This window comes from Balaenoptera acutorostrata, chromosome 11 (assembly GCF_949987535.1).
Source record: "Balaenoptera acutorostrata chromosome 11, mBalAcu1.1, whole genome shotgun sequence".
NCBI classification, from domain to species: domain Eukaryota; kingdom Metazoa; phylum Chordata; class Mammalia; order Artiodactyla; family Balaenopteridae; genus Balaenoptera; species Balaenoptera acutorostrata.
The window spans coordinates 21,191,620-21,208,605 of record NC_080074.1 but is presented as its reverse complement, the minus strand read 5'-3'; the positions used below and the strand labels follow the sequence as shown (position 1 = coordinate 21,208,605).

At 39.9% G+C, this 16,986-nt stretch overlaps 1 protein-coding gene across 12 annotated transcripts in view; it reads left to right on the top strand.

The window, feature by feature from the left end:
• The window catches only part of ANO4 (anoctamin 4), a 450,211-nt gene that overhangs the window by 356,663 nt on the left and 76,562 nt on the right, over positions 1–16,986 (top strand). For all 12 annotated transcript variants that reach the window (XM_057556948.1, XM_057556947.1, XM_057556949.1 and 9 more), the window contains one exon: positions 3,132–3,192. In XM_057556948.1, coding sequence (XP_057412931.1) covers positions 3,132–3,192 — 61 coding nt within the window. The remainder of the gene's footprint in view (positions 1–3,131; positions 3,193–16,986) is intronic.

Here is a 16,986-nt window from a genome sequence, read left to right as displayed (position 1 = left end):
ACTGCAGAAGATACTAGACAAGCTCACACTGTCTGCGCAGGAGGGCCTCATGCCTAGAACTGGTCATCCAGGTCCTCAGATCTCACTCTCTGGCCACCTGTCTACGTGATGATTCTGTAGACAGGTTCCCTTCTCATGACGGGAAAGATGGCTGCTGAGTGTCACAGCCCCAGGCCTCCATCTTCCTTCCTGTATCTCCCTAAACATATTTGTACGCTTATTTTAAATTCTTGATCTGCTGTTACAGGATGTCTGTTTCAGAAGGTGTATATGCCCTAGTTTGGAATGTTTTGGAGGCAGCTGTCTTCCCCAGATATTCTGTTATTTTGGCCTGTGGGTGCTTGTCCCATGGAGGTATCGACCACTTTGGGTGAGGGTCAGAGGCCAGGTCAGTCCTGGTGAGTTTACAGAGAGAAGAGGACAATGTGTCCCAGGCACCACAGGGTGCTGTCACTCTGTCAGAGGACTTTTCTGGTCAGAGTTTCATTTTGAAGCCTGCTTAGAACAAAGCGGAATTGGAAGGAGGCGCTCTCCCTTAATTGTAACTACCAGCCCTGGGGTTTAAAAGGGAAAGGACTGAGAAGTGAATGTCCGAGGCCAGCCGGCCGGGCAGCACCTACATTCATCATCTCTCCAACAAAGCGGGACTCTTTGAGCATCCCTGATACTACCCCCAAGAATACCAGCACTTGTGATCTGACCTGTTGCAGCTGATTTCTGAGGGAGGGGAAACTAATTTTCCAATGCCATTGAGGGAGAGACTAGAGTGGAACTTATGTATTTCTCTAACTTGTGCTCTCACTCTGCTTGGGAACCACTACCACTCCCCGCCATCTCACACACACACACACACACACACACACACACACACACACACACACACACACACACACACACACACACACACACACACACACACACACACACACACACACACACACACACACACACACACACACACACACACACACACACACACACACACACACACACCCCAGTTTAAGGTAACCTTCTGTTTCCCCTGGCATTTCTCTGGATCTTGGTTTGTGTGTTTTTGTGTTTTGTCAGTTCCTGAAATCTACTCTCCTGCTTCTCCAGGTTTGATTTTGGCAGAGAGAGCCATCAGCCTGTCCTAGCTTACCATCTTAGGAGGAACTAGAAGTCCCTATTAATTCACCCTGATTCACATATTTCCAAATCGGTAACTGCAGCAGGAAAATGTGTCTCTCCGAGTGTTTTCATACCAGTCCCAGGGAAGGACTCCGATTGGTTGTACTTGAGCCATGTTACCCAGAGAAGGAGGAAAAATGATCCCCACAGCCTAAAACAATGACAACCACAATCCGTTCCAGAATCTTCCCTGATGGTGCAGGGCATGTCCACCAGGAAATACCCTAGGAAGGAGCACGAACCAACCACTTACCACCGAGGCTTTCAGGCTTGATTTGATGCTGACCACCTGATATACATAGTGTAACACTCCTTCTGGCATCGAAATAAGTTGGCTTTAGACTTTTGTCTCACACTAGGTGTTTGAATGCGCCCCATCTCTCCTGTGTTTAAAGAAAGAAAAGTCATAAACTTTTGAAAAATTTTGAAATACTTCACAATCTGATGTAATAGGAAAAGACCTGTTTATACTTGGCACGTTCTCCAAGGGACAGTAAAGTATACTTTATAGACAGCTATAAAGCACCAAAAAAAAAAAAAGGTTATGCTTTACGAACGTATCAGTCATCATTTCAATTTGGCTTGACGTTGGTGTGATTTATCCTGGAGGTGGAAATGAGCTTGGCAGTGTTACAGCAAAAATAGATATTTTTGCTTTCTGCTATGATGATTGCAATAGAATATATTATTCTAACAATAAAGTATTTGCTAGCTGTCTTTGTGTTATGTGTAAGAGGTAAATGTAGTGATTACCTGAGGCTTTAATAAAGGTAGAAGTGGTTTGTGTTAATGGGTTGCTCTTCTTTATAATGCCATAGTCCAGAGGGCAGCCCAGAAAATGTTTACTCAAAGTTACACACACAAAATGGCCATGTTTTCAAAGAGAATAAATGAAGCATTAAAAATAGTGCTGGGGAAATCAGAAACCTTTACAGCAGCAACATTAATACCTGCCTGGTCTTTTTTTTTTTTTTTTTTTTTAATTTATTTATTTATTTTTATATTTATGGCTGTGTTGGGTCTTCGTTTCTGTGCCAGGGCTTTCTCCATTTGCGGCAAGTGGGGGCCACTCTTCATCGCGGTGCGCGGGCCTCTCACTGTCGCGGCATCTCTTGTTGCGGAACACAGGCTCCAGACACGCAGGCTCAGCAATTGTGGCTCACGGGCCTAGTCGCTCCGCGGCATGTGGGATCCTCCCAGACCAGAGCTCGAGCCCGTGTCCCCTGCATTGGCAGGCGGATTCTCAACCACTGCGCCACCTGGGAAGCCCTTTTTTTTTTTTAATTTTTAAAATATATTTATTTTTGGCTGTGTTGGGTCTTCGTTGCTGCGCGTGGGCTTTCTCTAGTTGCGGCGAGCAGGGGCTACTCTTTGTTGAGGTGTGCAGGCTTCTCATTGAGGTGACTTCTCTTGTTGTGGAGCACGGGCTGTAGGCGTGTGGGCTTCAGTAGTTGTGGCACGTGGGCTCAGTAGTTGTGGCTCATGGGTTCTAGAGTGCAGGCTCAGTAGTTGTGGCGCACGGGATTTGCTGTTCCGCGGCATGTGGGATATTCCCGGACCAGGGCTAGAACCCCTGTCCTCTGCATTGGTAGGTGGATTCTTAACCACTGCGCCACCAGGGAAGCCCCCTACCTGGTCTTAAATATAAATCTATCCACATGAGATATGCATGTGTATTAGTTTTTATAATGTGCAAAAGGAAATTCTTCATAGCACCATTGGGGCTGCTGATAAATGCTCAACTAAGTGATAGCCCCATAAATGGAACAAATTCTCCTTTCCATATCCAAACTGTTTCACAGAAAAAAATCCCTTCTTCCTTACGGTCCAAAAGGAATATCCCTGTCAAATTCATTGCATTGTCAGAGCTATTTTTACAGAACGTGAAAAAAAAAAAACCCCCGTGAATTGCAATGTTGTATATAGGAAACTAGTTTAACTATGACTCGTAATGTTCCCAGGTTACCCACCTTTTTGACAATGGAGCCACTGTCTTCTTTGCTGTTTTCATGGCAGTCTGGGGTAAGTGTTCTACATTCGTATAACTTGTTCCCATCATCTGCTCTGTGATACGTTCCTTTAAAGTCTGATTTTGGATATGAGAGGAAGAAGCTTGAGTAAATTCAGTTGGCTGTTGTATTATACACAAGTCGATAAATAATTCATTTGGTTTATTTTAAAAGTTATATTATAGAGGAGAACATGTCTTATTTCTCTTAAGCCTTCAACAGTTTCATCAGCATTCCATTATTGGAGTAAAATTCACCTTCTGTTGGAGACAAAAATAAAGCTTATGGTATACCAAGAGGTCTGCTGAGACCTGAGTACCCATCTTAGTATATATAGCACTTTCTGTTGTGAGTGGAATCTTTTCATCTGACTGATATGTGAGTACCCACCTCTAGGTTTCTTCCAGTTCTGGTCAAAATGACTCCTCATAAACGAGATCTACTCACAATACTGAATTGAGTCCTTCTAAATCACTTCAAGCCAATAGCCCTATAATAACAAGGTATGATGGAACATTCACTTAAAGAATTCCTTAGCCCAAAGAAGTTACTTAACCCACTTTTTGGTAAAATGGGTTTAATAATATCTTCCTAGTCAAATAATTATAGAGCTCTAATTTAATAGTATAGAAAAGAGTCTGGACAAATACATAATAAACGATGAATGGCGGTTACCTTTGGAGAGGAGGTTACCTTTCATGGAAAGGTAGGTGGCCAGTGATGAGAGTCAGGCCTTTTACACTATATATTTTCTGTTTGGTTTGAATTTTTTGATAATGATTATGCATTTTTTCTAGAACTTAAAAAGCCAAAATCTGAATTTTGAGGTTATAGAACTCTACTAACTCAAGGCTTAGGTTCACGTTGTTCCTTATGTATGGAATGAATATCAGAATCTTTGCCATCTTTCAGGGCCTAGCTGAAGTGGCATCTTCTCCAGCCAGAAGATGTCTTCCTCCTTTGAATTTCCATAGCATTTGGTTTATGCCATTCTTTGGGCACTAATAATGATTTGCATACACAATTTTTCTCCCCTAATATGTTCATAGTCCTCAAGGACTATTATGGTCATGGAAAACCTTATGCATTTGTTTTGAAGACAGAGAGATTAATATTCATTAGATGGGTGGATGGATAAATGGATGGATTGGGGAAAAAAGAAGGGAAAGAGAAGAAAATTACCGAAAGAGTTTCTTTATAAGACAATCAATATGTTTAACTGGTCTCTTTGGCATGTAGAAATATAAAACCTTGTTTTCTTTGGGAGGTTTGTTCTAGATATGTTATGTCTTCTTTACCTCGAGCTCTTCAAAAGCAAATTGTCCCACCCACCGCAGCTCTGTTGAAGGAACATTTTTGAACCCTATAACTCCAGCCCCTTTCACCCAGTGGGCATTTGTCCCAAGAATAGTCAAACCATAGGTTGGTGAGTGGCCTGAGAGAAGGTTCTGCCCAAACAGGAACTGGCAATGCCACCCAGAGTCTTATTCTTAAGAATGTGGATTGGCAAATGTGGAGCGACACAAGAGAGTTAGCAGTAGAAATAGGCACTGAAAGATGCAGAGAGGGAAGAAACAGGAGGGAGGAAGGGAGAGAGAGAGATTGAGATTGACCAGCAGGTAGAATTGGGGACCAGGAGGAATTATGAGCAGGTTGAGTTTATGAGAAATTGAACCTAGAAATAAGCAGAAGCAAAGAACTAGTGGAAAAAATGAGAATAGAGGGTACAGAAGCCAACTAGTAGCCATCTGGGAGAAAATGCAAGACAATCCCCCAAAGAGAAGCAAAGAAAGAATGTGGCCAAGTCATGTTATTAGTGGAGTATCAGGGTGAAGACCCAGGGTCTCTTGTGGCTGTAGTCTCTCAAGCTGCTGGCTTCCATATCCTGTCTGAATAGGTCCAGTCTTTTAATTCCCATGGGATTCCTGCCTCCCTTGGTGGGCCTTACGAAAGCCCTCACTATTTGTGCTACCCCTTACTGCATCTCTTGCAAACCAAGGAAGCTAACCATAATAGAGTTTTGGTTACAGGAGTGACCTCTCGGGTCAAGAATGTGTATCTGGCTTTTCTAGAACATATTAGTATTGGTAGCCATGATCACGAAATATAATAAGACCTCCAGTACTTGAGCTTTGCCATGATCACAAATGAGGAGACTCTGGAAAATGTATTCATTTCCTAAACCAGTGGTTCCCAAACTTTTTCAAGTCATGACACACATAGAAAATGATAATATTTGCACAGAATGCTGTTGTCCATGAAGGAACCTGCTCATGGCCAGGGATAATACTGCCCTAAGAATCTTAGCCTCCCCCAAAACTGATGGGATTATCACCTCTGGCAGACCTATAATCCATTCCTGGCACACACATTGGGAAGCTATGTTTTGGGCTACTGGTCTACTGTGTAATAGGTTAATATTTCTGTCGAGAGAGTGGTATTCGGAAGAATTAACACACAAAACTCCCTTATCCATTTCAGTGTTCCACCAATTTTACATATACTTTGACTGAAATAATATTTTCTTCTCCCACAGTTACCCAGAAGTAAAATTCTGGTAGAATGATAATAGTCTATAAGGTAGAGGTTGTCACCTCCACCCCTCACCCAGTACCACCATTGTAAAGGGGATGGCATCCCTTTCTTGCAAGTTGGAATGTCTTATACTGGGGATAACAGACAGACTTTTTATTTTATCTCTGACAACCTCAGTGGACTGGTAATGCCTGCCTGGAGCATGGAGGCTGCAAGTAGGTGAGCTGGAGATCTGACAGTCCTTGTGCCATGGAGGGTACTCAGTAAGAATCTGATAGATGTTTTGTAATAACCTTTGAGCAAAGGGAACATTTTAGGGCCATTCCAGGCAACGCAAGCCTGGAATAATTCATTTTCTGAATCGCTTTGTCTTCGTAGACAACTTATTACTTAAATCTTGTATTGTTCCCAGTTTGAGAAAAAGAATCATTTACCCCAGGTGTTTGTTTGTAGATAGGGCTTTGCCTTTTGCAGAAATCTAGAATAGCCAATAACAGTAATAGTTAGAATAATAGCATACACTTATTGAGGGCTTACTATATTAAGCATTGTTCAGTATCATCTCAGTTAATTTGTATAGCAACCTTTGAGGAAGGGGCTGTTAATATTCCCATGTGATAGATGAGAAAATTGAGGCAGTAGCTAGAAAAAAGTGGTAAAGCCAAGAGTTAAATTAGACAAGCTTTTAGCTCCTCCACTCCACTGCTAGGACCATGTGCTGTCTGTAATCCTGTTTGCTTCTGTTTCACGGATCTGAACTTTAAAATAAAGGACTGTTACACTCGTCCGGAGCCCAGTATAAACGCTGCTTTGTGATGGTGGTGTTCTATAAAAGCGTATCAGTTCTAACGGAGCTCGGTTTAATGGTCTCAGGATCATCCTTTACAGTTGACAAGTTACAACATTTAGGAAAACAAATGCACTTTATTTTCGGGAAATTGCTAGATATGGAGATGATGAGAACAAATGTAAGGGGTTTACAAGCTCTCAGAAGGGATGGGGTTGGTGTGTCTGTTTTGTTGCCTTTTGCTTTGTATGTTCACCAGAGAAACAGTAAGGCTCCATTTGGAAACAGTCTGTAGTTGCTGGAAGGGCCTTTGTGTGGGGTTAGAAATCTTGACAGAACTCCACCACCTTTGTTCTTGTTCACACTCGTGTGATGGCAGGGCCTCCTAGGGACTATTCTGGGAGCCTAGGGCTCTGGGCTTGAATCAGAGTGGCTCTTTCGTCAGTGATCATTTTGGTTCAGAAAGATTCAAGGGACAGAACAATTATGGTCTAAATTAGCTCTCTCTCTAGGGGAAAAAAAATGAGTCATTAGGGAGTTTGATACTGGCAGAGACTTGCCAGGAAGCATATTATCTCACTCTGTTCTTTGTTTCTGTTTCTTTTTTTTCTTTTTTATTCTTCTTCCCTTTTTTTTTCCTCTTTCAAATGTTGCCAAAAATTAAATTATCCCCAGTAAACAAACAAATCGAGGTCCTCAGAGCTTTCCAATCAAAATCACAAGATTGCGGTTGTGTAAATGCAAATTCAAAGATTCTGCATATGGTCCCATCAGTAATTTAAAATGAAGTATGTTTCATTTTTTGAAAATAAATTTTATAATAATTTGCCTTTTGTTTTTAGATATTTACACTAATTTTATTTTTATAATCTTATCTATATATCCAATGAAAAATGGTGATTGTGTATTCAGAAAATGGAAACGTATACATTTACTAAATGCCTACTAGGTGTGTAGGTGCAGTCACATGTGACACCTCATCAATTTCTCATGACCCACCAGGAAGAAATTCCTATCTCCATCTTATAGATGAGGATATTCAGGCTCAGAGAGGTTATGCAGTTTACCTAAGATTACCCAGCAGCTGGTAAGCGGTGGAGTCTGGACTTCAAACCAGATTTCGTCAGCCAAACTCCAGAGTCATTCTGAAGTATGTCCACTGTGGCCTGCACCTCCTATAGGATGTTATGAGATTTCATTACTCAGCAGACAGTGCATATTCACTGTCCCTTGGCACTGGGTATACCTAAGAAATGAGTAAGGTGTGATCTCTGCTTTCAGAAGTTGGTAATTATAATACTAGGTGTTGAGTCCAATTTTTTTTTTAATAAATTTATTTATTTATTTATTTATTTATTTATTTATTTATGGCTGTGTTGGGTCTTCGTTTCTGTGCGAGGGCTTTCTCTAGTTGCGGCGAGCGGGGGCCACTCTTCATCGTGGTGCGCGGGCCTCTCACCGTCGTGGCCTCTCTTGTTGCGGAGCACAGGCTCCAGACGCACAGGCTCAGTAGTTGTGGCTCACGGGCCTAGTTGCTCCGCGGCACGTGGGATCTTCCCAGACCAGGGCTCGAACCCGTGTCCCCTGCATCGGCAGGCAGTTTCTCAACCACTGCGCCACCAGGGAAGCCCTTAAGTCCAATTTATAAAGAGACAGTGAGGGTCCATGCAGCCAACTTCCTGAGGCAAAAAAGAAAAGCAGAAGAGGTTTCACCCAAGAATAGATATTGGAACCAAGTCTTAAATTTACCAGGCAAATAAGTGGAGTTGGGGGAGGTATGAATAACATTCTGAGCTGAGAACAGTGTGAGCAAAACTCTGAAAAGGAATGCTTAGACATTACATGTGCTAGGGACATAGAATGTGTCTTAGTTTCCTAGGGGGTGCTGTAACCATATACCACAAACTGGGTGGCTTAAAACCCCAGAAAGTTATCCTTTCACAGTTCTGGAGACTAGATGTCCGAAATCAAGGTGTCAACAGTGTTGGTTCCTTTGGGAGGCTCTGTGCGGGCATCTGTTCCATGCGTCTCTCTTAGATTCTTGTGCTGGCCAGCGGACCTTGGCATTCCTTGGCTTGGAGAGAACATGGCTCCAATCTCTGCCCCCATCTTCACCTGCATTCTCCCTGTGTCTCTGTTGTCTTCACATGGCGGTCTTCTTATATAAGACACTAATCATATTAGATTAAGGGCCCACCTTACTCCAGTATGAACTCAACTAGTTAATCTGCATTTATATTATTTCCAAATAAGGTGACATTCTGAGGTTGGAGCTTAGGACTCCAACATATTTTTTTGCAGGGGGGACACAGTTCAACCATAACAGAGTACATGTTGAAGCCTGAGTTCTGCTTATCACACTACATCTGTACCACAGCAGAGAACCATGGCTTCACCCTGTAGGCAGCAGAAAGCCAGCTGAAGTTGTAAACTGGGGAGTGACATCATCAGTTGTGTTTGGGAAGCAACTGTGGCAACAGTGTGGGGACCAATAGGTAGCAGGTAGCCACTGAGAAGGCTGTTCCAGTGCTCAGTTAAAACATTATGCAGAATTGGGTGTCAGGGAAGATCTTAATTACAGAATAAAAACAAATATATTGGGCTTCCCTGGTGGCACAGTGGTTAAGAATCCACCTGCCAATGCAGGGGACATGGGTTCGAGCCCTGGTCAGGGAAGATCCCACATGCCGCAGAGCAACTAAGCCCATGCACCGCAGCTACTGAGCCTGCGCTCTAGAGCCTACGAGCCACAACTACTGAGCCCGTGTGCCACAGCTACTGAAGCCTGCACGCCTAGAGCCCATGCTCCGCAACAAGAGAAGCCACCACAATGAGACGGCCGCGCACCGCAACAAAGAGTAGCCCCCGCTCACTGCAACTAGAGAAAGCCCGTGCGCAGCAACAAAGACCCAACGCAGTCACAAATAAGTAAAAATGAATAATTTTTTTAAAAAACAAATATAAACATATATAAACATAAACATATATTATACATAAATATATTTTCCTTGCTTTAGTTGTTTGTGACAGACAAAAGTTGGAAATAACCTAAATATCCAACAATAGAATGGTTAAGGAAATTATAAGTAGCCATTAAAAATCGTCTTTCAAAGCATATAATAATGTAACGCAAAGCTATATTTAACTTTTTTTAATGTAGGATACAAAGTATACAAATAAAGTGTGATTTCAGGTATAGAAGCATTACCGAGTCCAAACTCCTACAGCTCACTGCATGACAGGCCAATAAATCGAGAGATGAGATACTGGGGCAAAGAATAGTGACTTTATTCAAAAAGCCAAAAGACTGAGAAGATGGTGGACTGGTGTCCCAAAGAACTATCTTGCCTGGATTTCGATGCTAGTTTCTTTTATAGAACAAAGAGAGGGGAGGTGAGGAGGAAGAATAAAAAAGGCTATAAGTCATTGCACATATTTCATAGTTCTGGCCAGACTCTGGAGGGGATGTGTTAATTTCTTCTTTCCTGCAGCCAGTCACAGTTGGGCCTGGTCAAAATGTTTCCTGTGAGCTAAACAAAGGTATTTTATATTATATTAATGGTGGTGTTCTCTGGGTGATAGGATTATAGCACATTTTTATGAGTTTTAGTTAGGTATAATTCACATAAAATAAAATCCAGTGATTTTAAGTGTACATTTTGACGTTATGTCAAACATATATAGTCATGTGACCGCCACTGTAATGATGACATAGAATATTTTCATTCTCCAGAAAGTTTCTTCAAGCCTCTGAAGTCAGCCCCTTGGCAACCTCAAACCTGCTTTCTATCACTATAGTTTACTCTGTTCTAGAATTGCATACAAATAGAATCTTTCACTATTTAGCATTTTGTTTCTGGCTTCTTCCACTAAGATTAAAGCTGTTGAGATTCATTTATATTGTTGCATATGTTTTAGTTTGTTCTTTTTAGTACAGAATAGTATTCCATTGCCTGATATATACCAAAATTTGTTTATTCATTTTATCCGTTTATCCAAATGTTGATAAACATTTGGATTCAATCCAGTTTTTAGCTATTATGAATACAGCTGAGACTTAACGGCTATTATAAAATTTTTTGCACATTTGCATAAAAGTCTTTGTATCTATTTCTCCTGGGAAAATAATTAGGAGTGGCATTGCTGGATCATAGAATAAGGGAATGTCTAACTTTATAAAAAATTTTTTTCTGAAGTAGCTGTGCCATTGTGCATTCCCAGTAGCATTATATGAGAGCTCCAGGTGTTCCACATCCTCACAAACACCTGGAATTATTAGTCTTTATAATTTTAGTCATCCTATTGGGTATATAGTGTTATCCCACTGTGGTTTTAATTTGCATTTCCCTGAAGACTAGTGATGTTGAACATCTTTCCGTGAGCTTGTTTGCAATCTGCACATCTTTAGTGAAGTGTTTGTTCCAATGCCCATTTGTTATTGGGTTGTTTGTCTTGTTATTTTTAAAAGAGTTATTTATATAATCTGAGTAGAAGTCCTTTAGCATACATATGCTTGCAAATATTTTTCCCAGTTCGTGGCTTTCATTTTTATGTTCTTAATGGTATCTTTTAAAAAGCAAGAGCTTGGAATTCACTGGCAGTCCAGTGGTTAGGGCTCCGTGCTTCCAACTGCAGGGGCACAGGTTTGATCCCTAGCTGAGGAACTAAGATCCCACACACCTTGTGGCATGGCCAATAAATAAATAAATAAATAAATAAATAAATAAGTTTAAAATAAAATAAATAAATAAATAAAAGGCAAGAGTTTTTACTTTTGATATATTCCGATTTAATTTTTTCTTTTATTCTGTGATTTTTGTTTTTTTAAGAAATCTTTGCCAGACTAAAGGTCCCTAAGATTTTCTTCTATATTTTCTTCTAGAGAGCTTGTAGTTTTATATCATATATTTAGGTCCATGAGTTATTTCAAGTTGATTTTTGTATACAGTGTAAGGTAAGGGTCAGATCCATTTTTTTGCATGTATGGATATCCAGTTGTTCCAGTACTACTTGCTGAAAGATTATCCTTTTCTTCCTTGAATTTTCTTGGCATTTTTTGGTTGAAAATCAGTTGGCCATGTATAGGTCTATATGTGAAATTTTTTTCTTTTTGATCTATATGTGTACTTTTATGTAATAACACTGTCTTGATTATTACAGCATAATAGTAAGCTTTGAAATCTTCCTCTTTTAAAAAATTGTTTGTTCTACTTTAGGTCCTTTGCATTTCCATATAAATTTTAGAATTGTCAATTTTTACCCCCCAAAAATGCTGATATTTGATTGTGATTGAGTTGAATCAATAAATCAATTTGGGAATACTGAAGACTTACTATCAAATATTTCTACCCATGAATGTCATTTAGCTTTTCATTTATTTAATTTTTCTATAATTTCTTTAAGCAATGTTATGTAATTTCCAATGTACAGGTCTTGCATGTTCTTAGAAAATTTTCCAGAATCATATTGTCTAGTACTCCAATTACATGTATGTTAGACCGCTGAACATTGTCCTACAGGTTACTTATACTTTGATCACCCTTTTTCAGTCTTTTTAGTCTTTGTGTTCTCCATGCTCCTTTTTATATTGTTTCTATTGATTTGTCTTCAGGTTCACTGATCTTTTCTTCTGAAAAAGCTAATCTTCTGTTAATCCTATCCAGTATATTTTTCTTTTCATATCTTGCATTTTTCATCTCAGATTTTAATCAATTGGATCTTTCTGTATATTTTATCACTTTCCCCATTGTGTTCAGGTTTTTATCTACCTTCTTTACATACGAAGCAGATTTATAATACAGTTGATTCTTGAACAACACAGATTTGAACTGCACAGGTCCACGTATATGCAGATTTTTTTTCAATAAATATGTACTGCAGTACTACATGATCTGCAATTGGTTGAATCCACAGATGTGGAACTGCTGATATGGAAGGCCTACTATAAAGTTATATGTGAATTTTTCAACTGCATGGGGGTTGGCACCCCTAACCCCAACACTGTTCAAGGGCCAACTGCAGTTGTTTTGTCATCCTTGCTCTGTCATTTCTAGGCTGTCAGTCTGAGATTGATTGAATTTTCTCTTAGTTATAGGTTTTATTTTCCTGCTAATTTGCGTTCCTGGTAATTTTTTATTCAGTGCTGGAAAGTGTTGAGTTTTTGGTTTTTGTTGTGTTTCTTTAGTGCTGGACTTTGTTCAGGCATGCAGTTAACTAACTTGCAGCCCTGCTTGATCCTTTTGAAACTTGTGTTTAGCTTGTTTATTGTAAGTCCAGAGACTTACAATAGTCCACAACTAAGGCATCACCTTTAGTAGGCCTTTTATAATACCTATGTATTATAATACTCTGCATTCTGACTAGTGGGATTGTGAACTACTTCTGGCCCTCTGTGAACTCTGAGGATTGTTTAGATACCAAGCAACCTCATGTAGTTGCACCCCATGTATGTCAAGAGTAGAGGGGACCTTGTTGCTGATATTGCAGCTTTCTTTTAGTATAGCTCCTTCCTCTCTGGTATTCTGCCCCATAGATAATTGCCAACTCACCCTCCCTACTCAATCTCTGTCTCCCCAGCTCAGTAAGACCACTAGGCTCTGTTTTTGTTCTCCCTGCCTGAACTGTAGCCTGGGAACTGCCTAGAAGCAATGAGTTGGTATGCTCCTAGGGCCCACCTCATTTATTTTTCTCTCGGTGTCACAGGTTTGCACTGTCTCTTGTCCAGTGCTGATAACAGCTATTTCTTATATTGTAGTAGTTAATCCTCATGAGTGGAAGTGAAAGTCCTCAGCCTGTTGCAGTTTAATGGCTTTGTATAGAAGGGAAGCATACCCTTAGACAAGGCCTCAGAGAATTGTGGTTCCCTGGAGAAACTGCCATGATCCATGGTGTCTCCTAGGCATTACCAGTTCAGAAACACTGTTGGAATACCCAGAGCTAATCTGACCTGGGGATACAGACTCTTCTAAACTCTGCAAACACCAGTGCATAACCTAGAATGTGAAAATACAGGTATATGGTAGTGAATATTATTTTATAATGACCATCACATTATTCCTCTGTCAGGAAACTTGGGAAACCAAATTAATCACCATATGTTGTTTGAGCATGGGAATCAGTACAGCTGGCAAAATCCCTAGAACATCAAAAGAATGCAATTAATAATTGTTAAATGAATAAAAGAGGGGAGCAAGAACTATTTTTTTTCTGCTTGATTAATCATTCTTATCCCATGTCAGGATACCTTTCTAATATCTACATTAGATGAAACTACCAAATTTGTGTTCTTAGACCCTTGTTTTTCCTCAGCTACCCTTGTTTTTCCCCTATCTGGACACACTGACTTTCTCCAGAAGAGGTCCCAATGCCAGTAATAGTTTCGGCTTCTTAAAATGTAGTCACATTCCTGTCCTTCCTGGATCCTGAGATTACCCGCATCCTGGCGTTTTAGAGTGTTTCACAAACTCTCTAGTCACTCATTTATATTCATTTGCATTATTACTTCCAATGGCCTACCTCAAATGTTGCAAATTGGCAACCCAAAAAATATTCTGTTTGGTTTTCACCAATTTTTAAAATATATGAATAAACTCTTAACATTTTAAAATTGAGATAGTCCATGTGAAAATACATTTTCATAGTTCCTTTTGAAAAATTTGAAGAACAGGCCACAGCAGAATCAATGAGAACTGAGAAAAACCTACCACTTTACATGGTGCATACACTTCCCAATTTGTCCCAAACCCCACCACTCTCTATTGTATGGCTTCTTCCAGGTTTTGTACTGATCTGGCCCTTTTAGCATTTGAGTTTGTGACTTCTAGCTAAGCTCACTCATTGTGTGAAGATTTTACAAGTTAAGCTCTCAGGATGTGACTTATTCCTTTATTTCTAGGTTCTTGCTAAGCACATCATTTAAACTCCTCTGCTCTACCCAGCATGGCTCTCATTCAGATTCAGTGGAAAAGTCAAAAGTTTTACAGACAAGCAAAAGCTAAGAGAATTCAGCACTACCAAACCAGTTTACAACAAATTCTAAAGGAACTTCTCTAGGCAAGAAACACAAGAGCAGGGAACAAAAGAGGAAGGGAAGAAAAAAGACCTATAAAAAAAAATTAAGAAAATAGCAATAGCAACATACATATCAATAATTACCTTAAATGTAAATGGATTAAATGCTCCAACCAAAAGACATAGACTGGCTGAATGGATACAAAAACAAGACTCGTAGATATGCTGTCTACAAGGGACCCACTTCAGATCTAGGAACACATACAGACTGAAAGTGAGAGGATGGAGAAAGGTATTCCATGCAAATGGAAATCAAAAGAAACTGGAGTAGCACTATTCATATCAGACAAAATAGACTTTAAAATAAATTCCTCTGTTCTTCCTCCAAATGAACATTCTCAGAAAGTTATAAAGGAATGAAAAGATTAAATCTGTTAGTATTACTAATTTTACTTTTAAAAATTAAAATTAGCATTGGGGAAAAAAAGACTGAAGGTGTGTACGAAGTAAGTCATTCTGCTTTCCTAGGAAGTAAGAGAATCATCTTGACCAGGTTTCTGAAAATGCTTTGAGTCATCAGACAGCAGGTCATCATTCTGAAATTAAAATCATAGGTACTCACTCATAGGTACTGCTCATTTTATTCCTGGCCAGAGCTCAATTCTTGTTTTTCTCCAAACAAATGGAACATAATCTTTTCTCAAGGAAAGAAGTTAGACTGTAGGATCTTCAAGCTCCTTGTTTTTTCAAAAATAAGAAAAATGCCTTTAAAATTATTTTCTGGGATTAAACATAATTTTCCTCTGGACTACCAGTGCAGACATTTTTAAAGTGAAGAATCAAATTAGGCCTCTCAATACCTATTATGTTACCAGAGGGCAAAAATTGGCAGCATTGTATCCCTAGTAGCTTTAGGAATTAGTGTGGACTTTTCCAGGCCTCCCAGAAGAAGAGTATAGATCAGAGAGAAGGATACAGAGCTAATGTCAGGCTCCCACAGTGAACCTATAACCCTGGGGCACAGCACTTCTGATTTATAACTAGTTTCAGCTCCTGTGGTTGGGAGAGTAGGCTTTCTTTGTCTCTCTTTTTGGCTTTTCCCATTTCAATAGAAGTTAAAGCTCCCAGATTAGAGTGTGGCCTCGTAGCTAGGAGTCATGTGGTTAGCACCTCTGGCTCCTACTCTAAATGCCAGTTGCACCCCGAGTCCTTGTGACAGCCCAAACGTCCCTGTTGTGGGTTGCATTTTGTCCCCCAAAAAAGGATGTATTGAGGTTCTAACTCCTGATACCTGTGAAAGTGACCTTATTTGGAAATACATCTTTGAAGATGTAACCAAGTTAACAGGAGGCCATACTGGATTACCAGTATGACTGGTGTCCTTATAAGAAGAGAAAACAGAGACAGAGACACTCACAGGGGAGAATGCCATGTGAAGACAGAGGTAGAGGAGCAGTACCTCTGCAAATCCAGGGATGCCAAGGATTGTGGGAAACCACAAGAAGCTAGGAGAGAAGCATGGAACAGACTCTCCCTCAAAGCTTCCGGTAGGAACCAACCCCGCTAACACCTTGATTTTGGACCTGTAAGCTCCAGAACTGTGAAAAAATAAATTGCTGCTGTTTTCAGCCAAAAAAGAGGCAAATCAGGTTCAAATCTCAGTTCTGTTTTTTACTAGCCTTGTGAGTTCTCTGTACCTCAGATTTTTCATCCATAGAATAATGAAAATAATACCAAACTTTACAAGCTTTTGAGAAAATAAAGATTAGTACCTAAGATGTAATAAATACTTACTATACAGTAACTAAATAAATGGTACAGTATTTCAACCCTGCCATGGAACCTAAGATATGCAGCTGAAAGAGGAGATTTCCCTGCATAGGTCTCTATAAATGCCTTAGGGAGATGATGAAAGATAGTTATTCAATGGGTTTTTTTCTAACTATTTGCAGAATGTTAATCATGGCTATGCTTTCCAGAAGAAACCCTATATCAGTTAGGATGAGTAAAGTTAGCTGCTGTAATATACAAACTGCAAAACCTTGATGCTCAGTAGAACCCACAAACTTAAAACCCAATCAGGTGTTCCTGGTTGTCAGATAGCCTTCTACGTAGTCATCCAAGTACTCAAATTCCTTCCATCTCTGGCTCCATCCTCTTCTAGATCCTCAGAGTTCTCTCCATTCATCTAGCAAAAGGAGAAAAGCATAGGGAGGATACACCTACTTCTTAATTCCTCAACCCAAGAGTGATGCACATCACTTCTACTTACTTTTCATTGGCCAAAATTTGGCTCATGGCCACATATAACTGCAGTAAACCTGGGAGATATAATCGCACTATGCTTAGAAAGATGATAAATGGTTTCAGTAAATGCATAGGAGTCAGCCACAAATTGATTTGAAATTAACCATAATTATTCTATTTAAGAAAATGATAATAGAGTGTGGCCTGCAGAACACTCTATGTCATGTC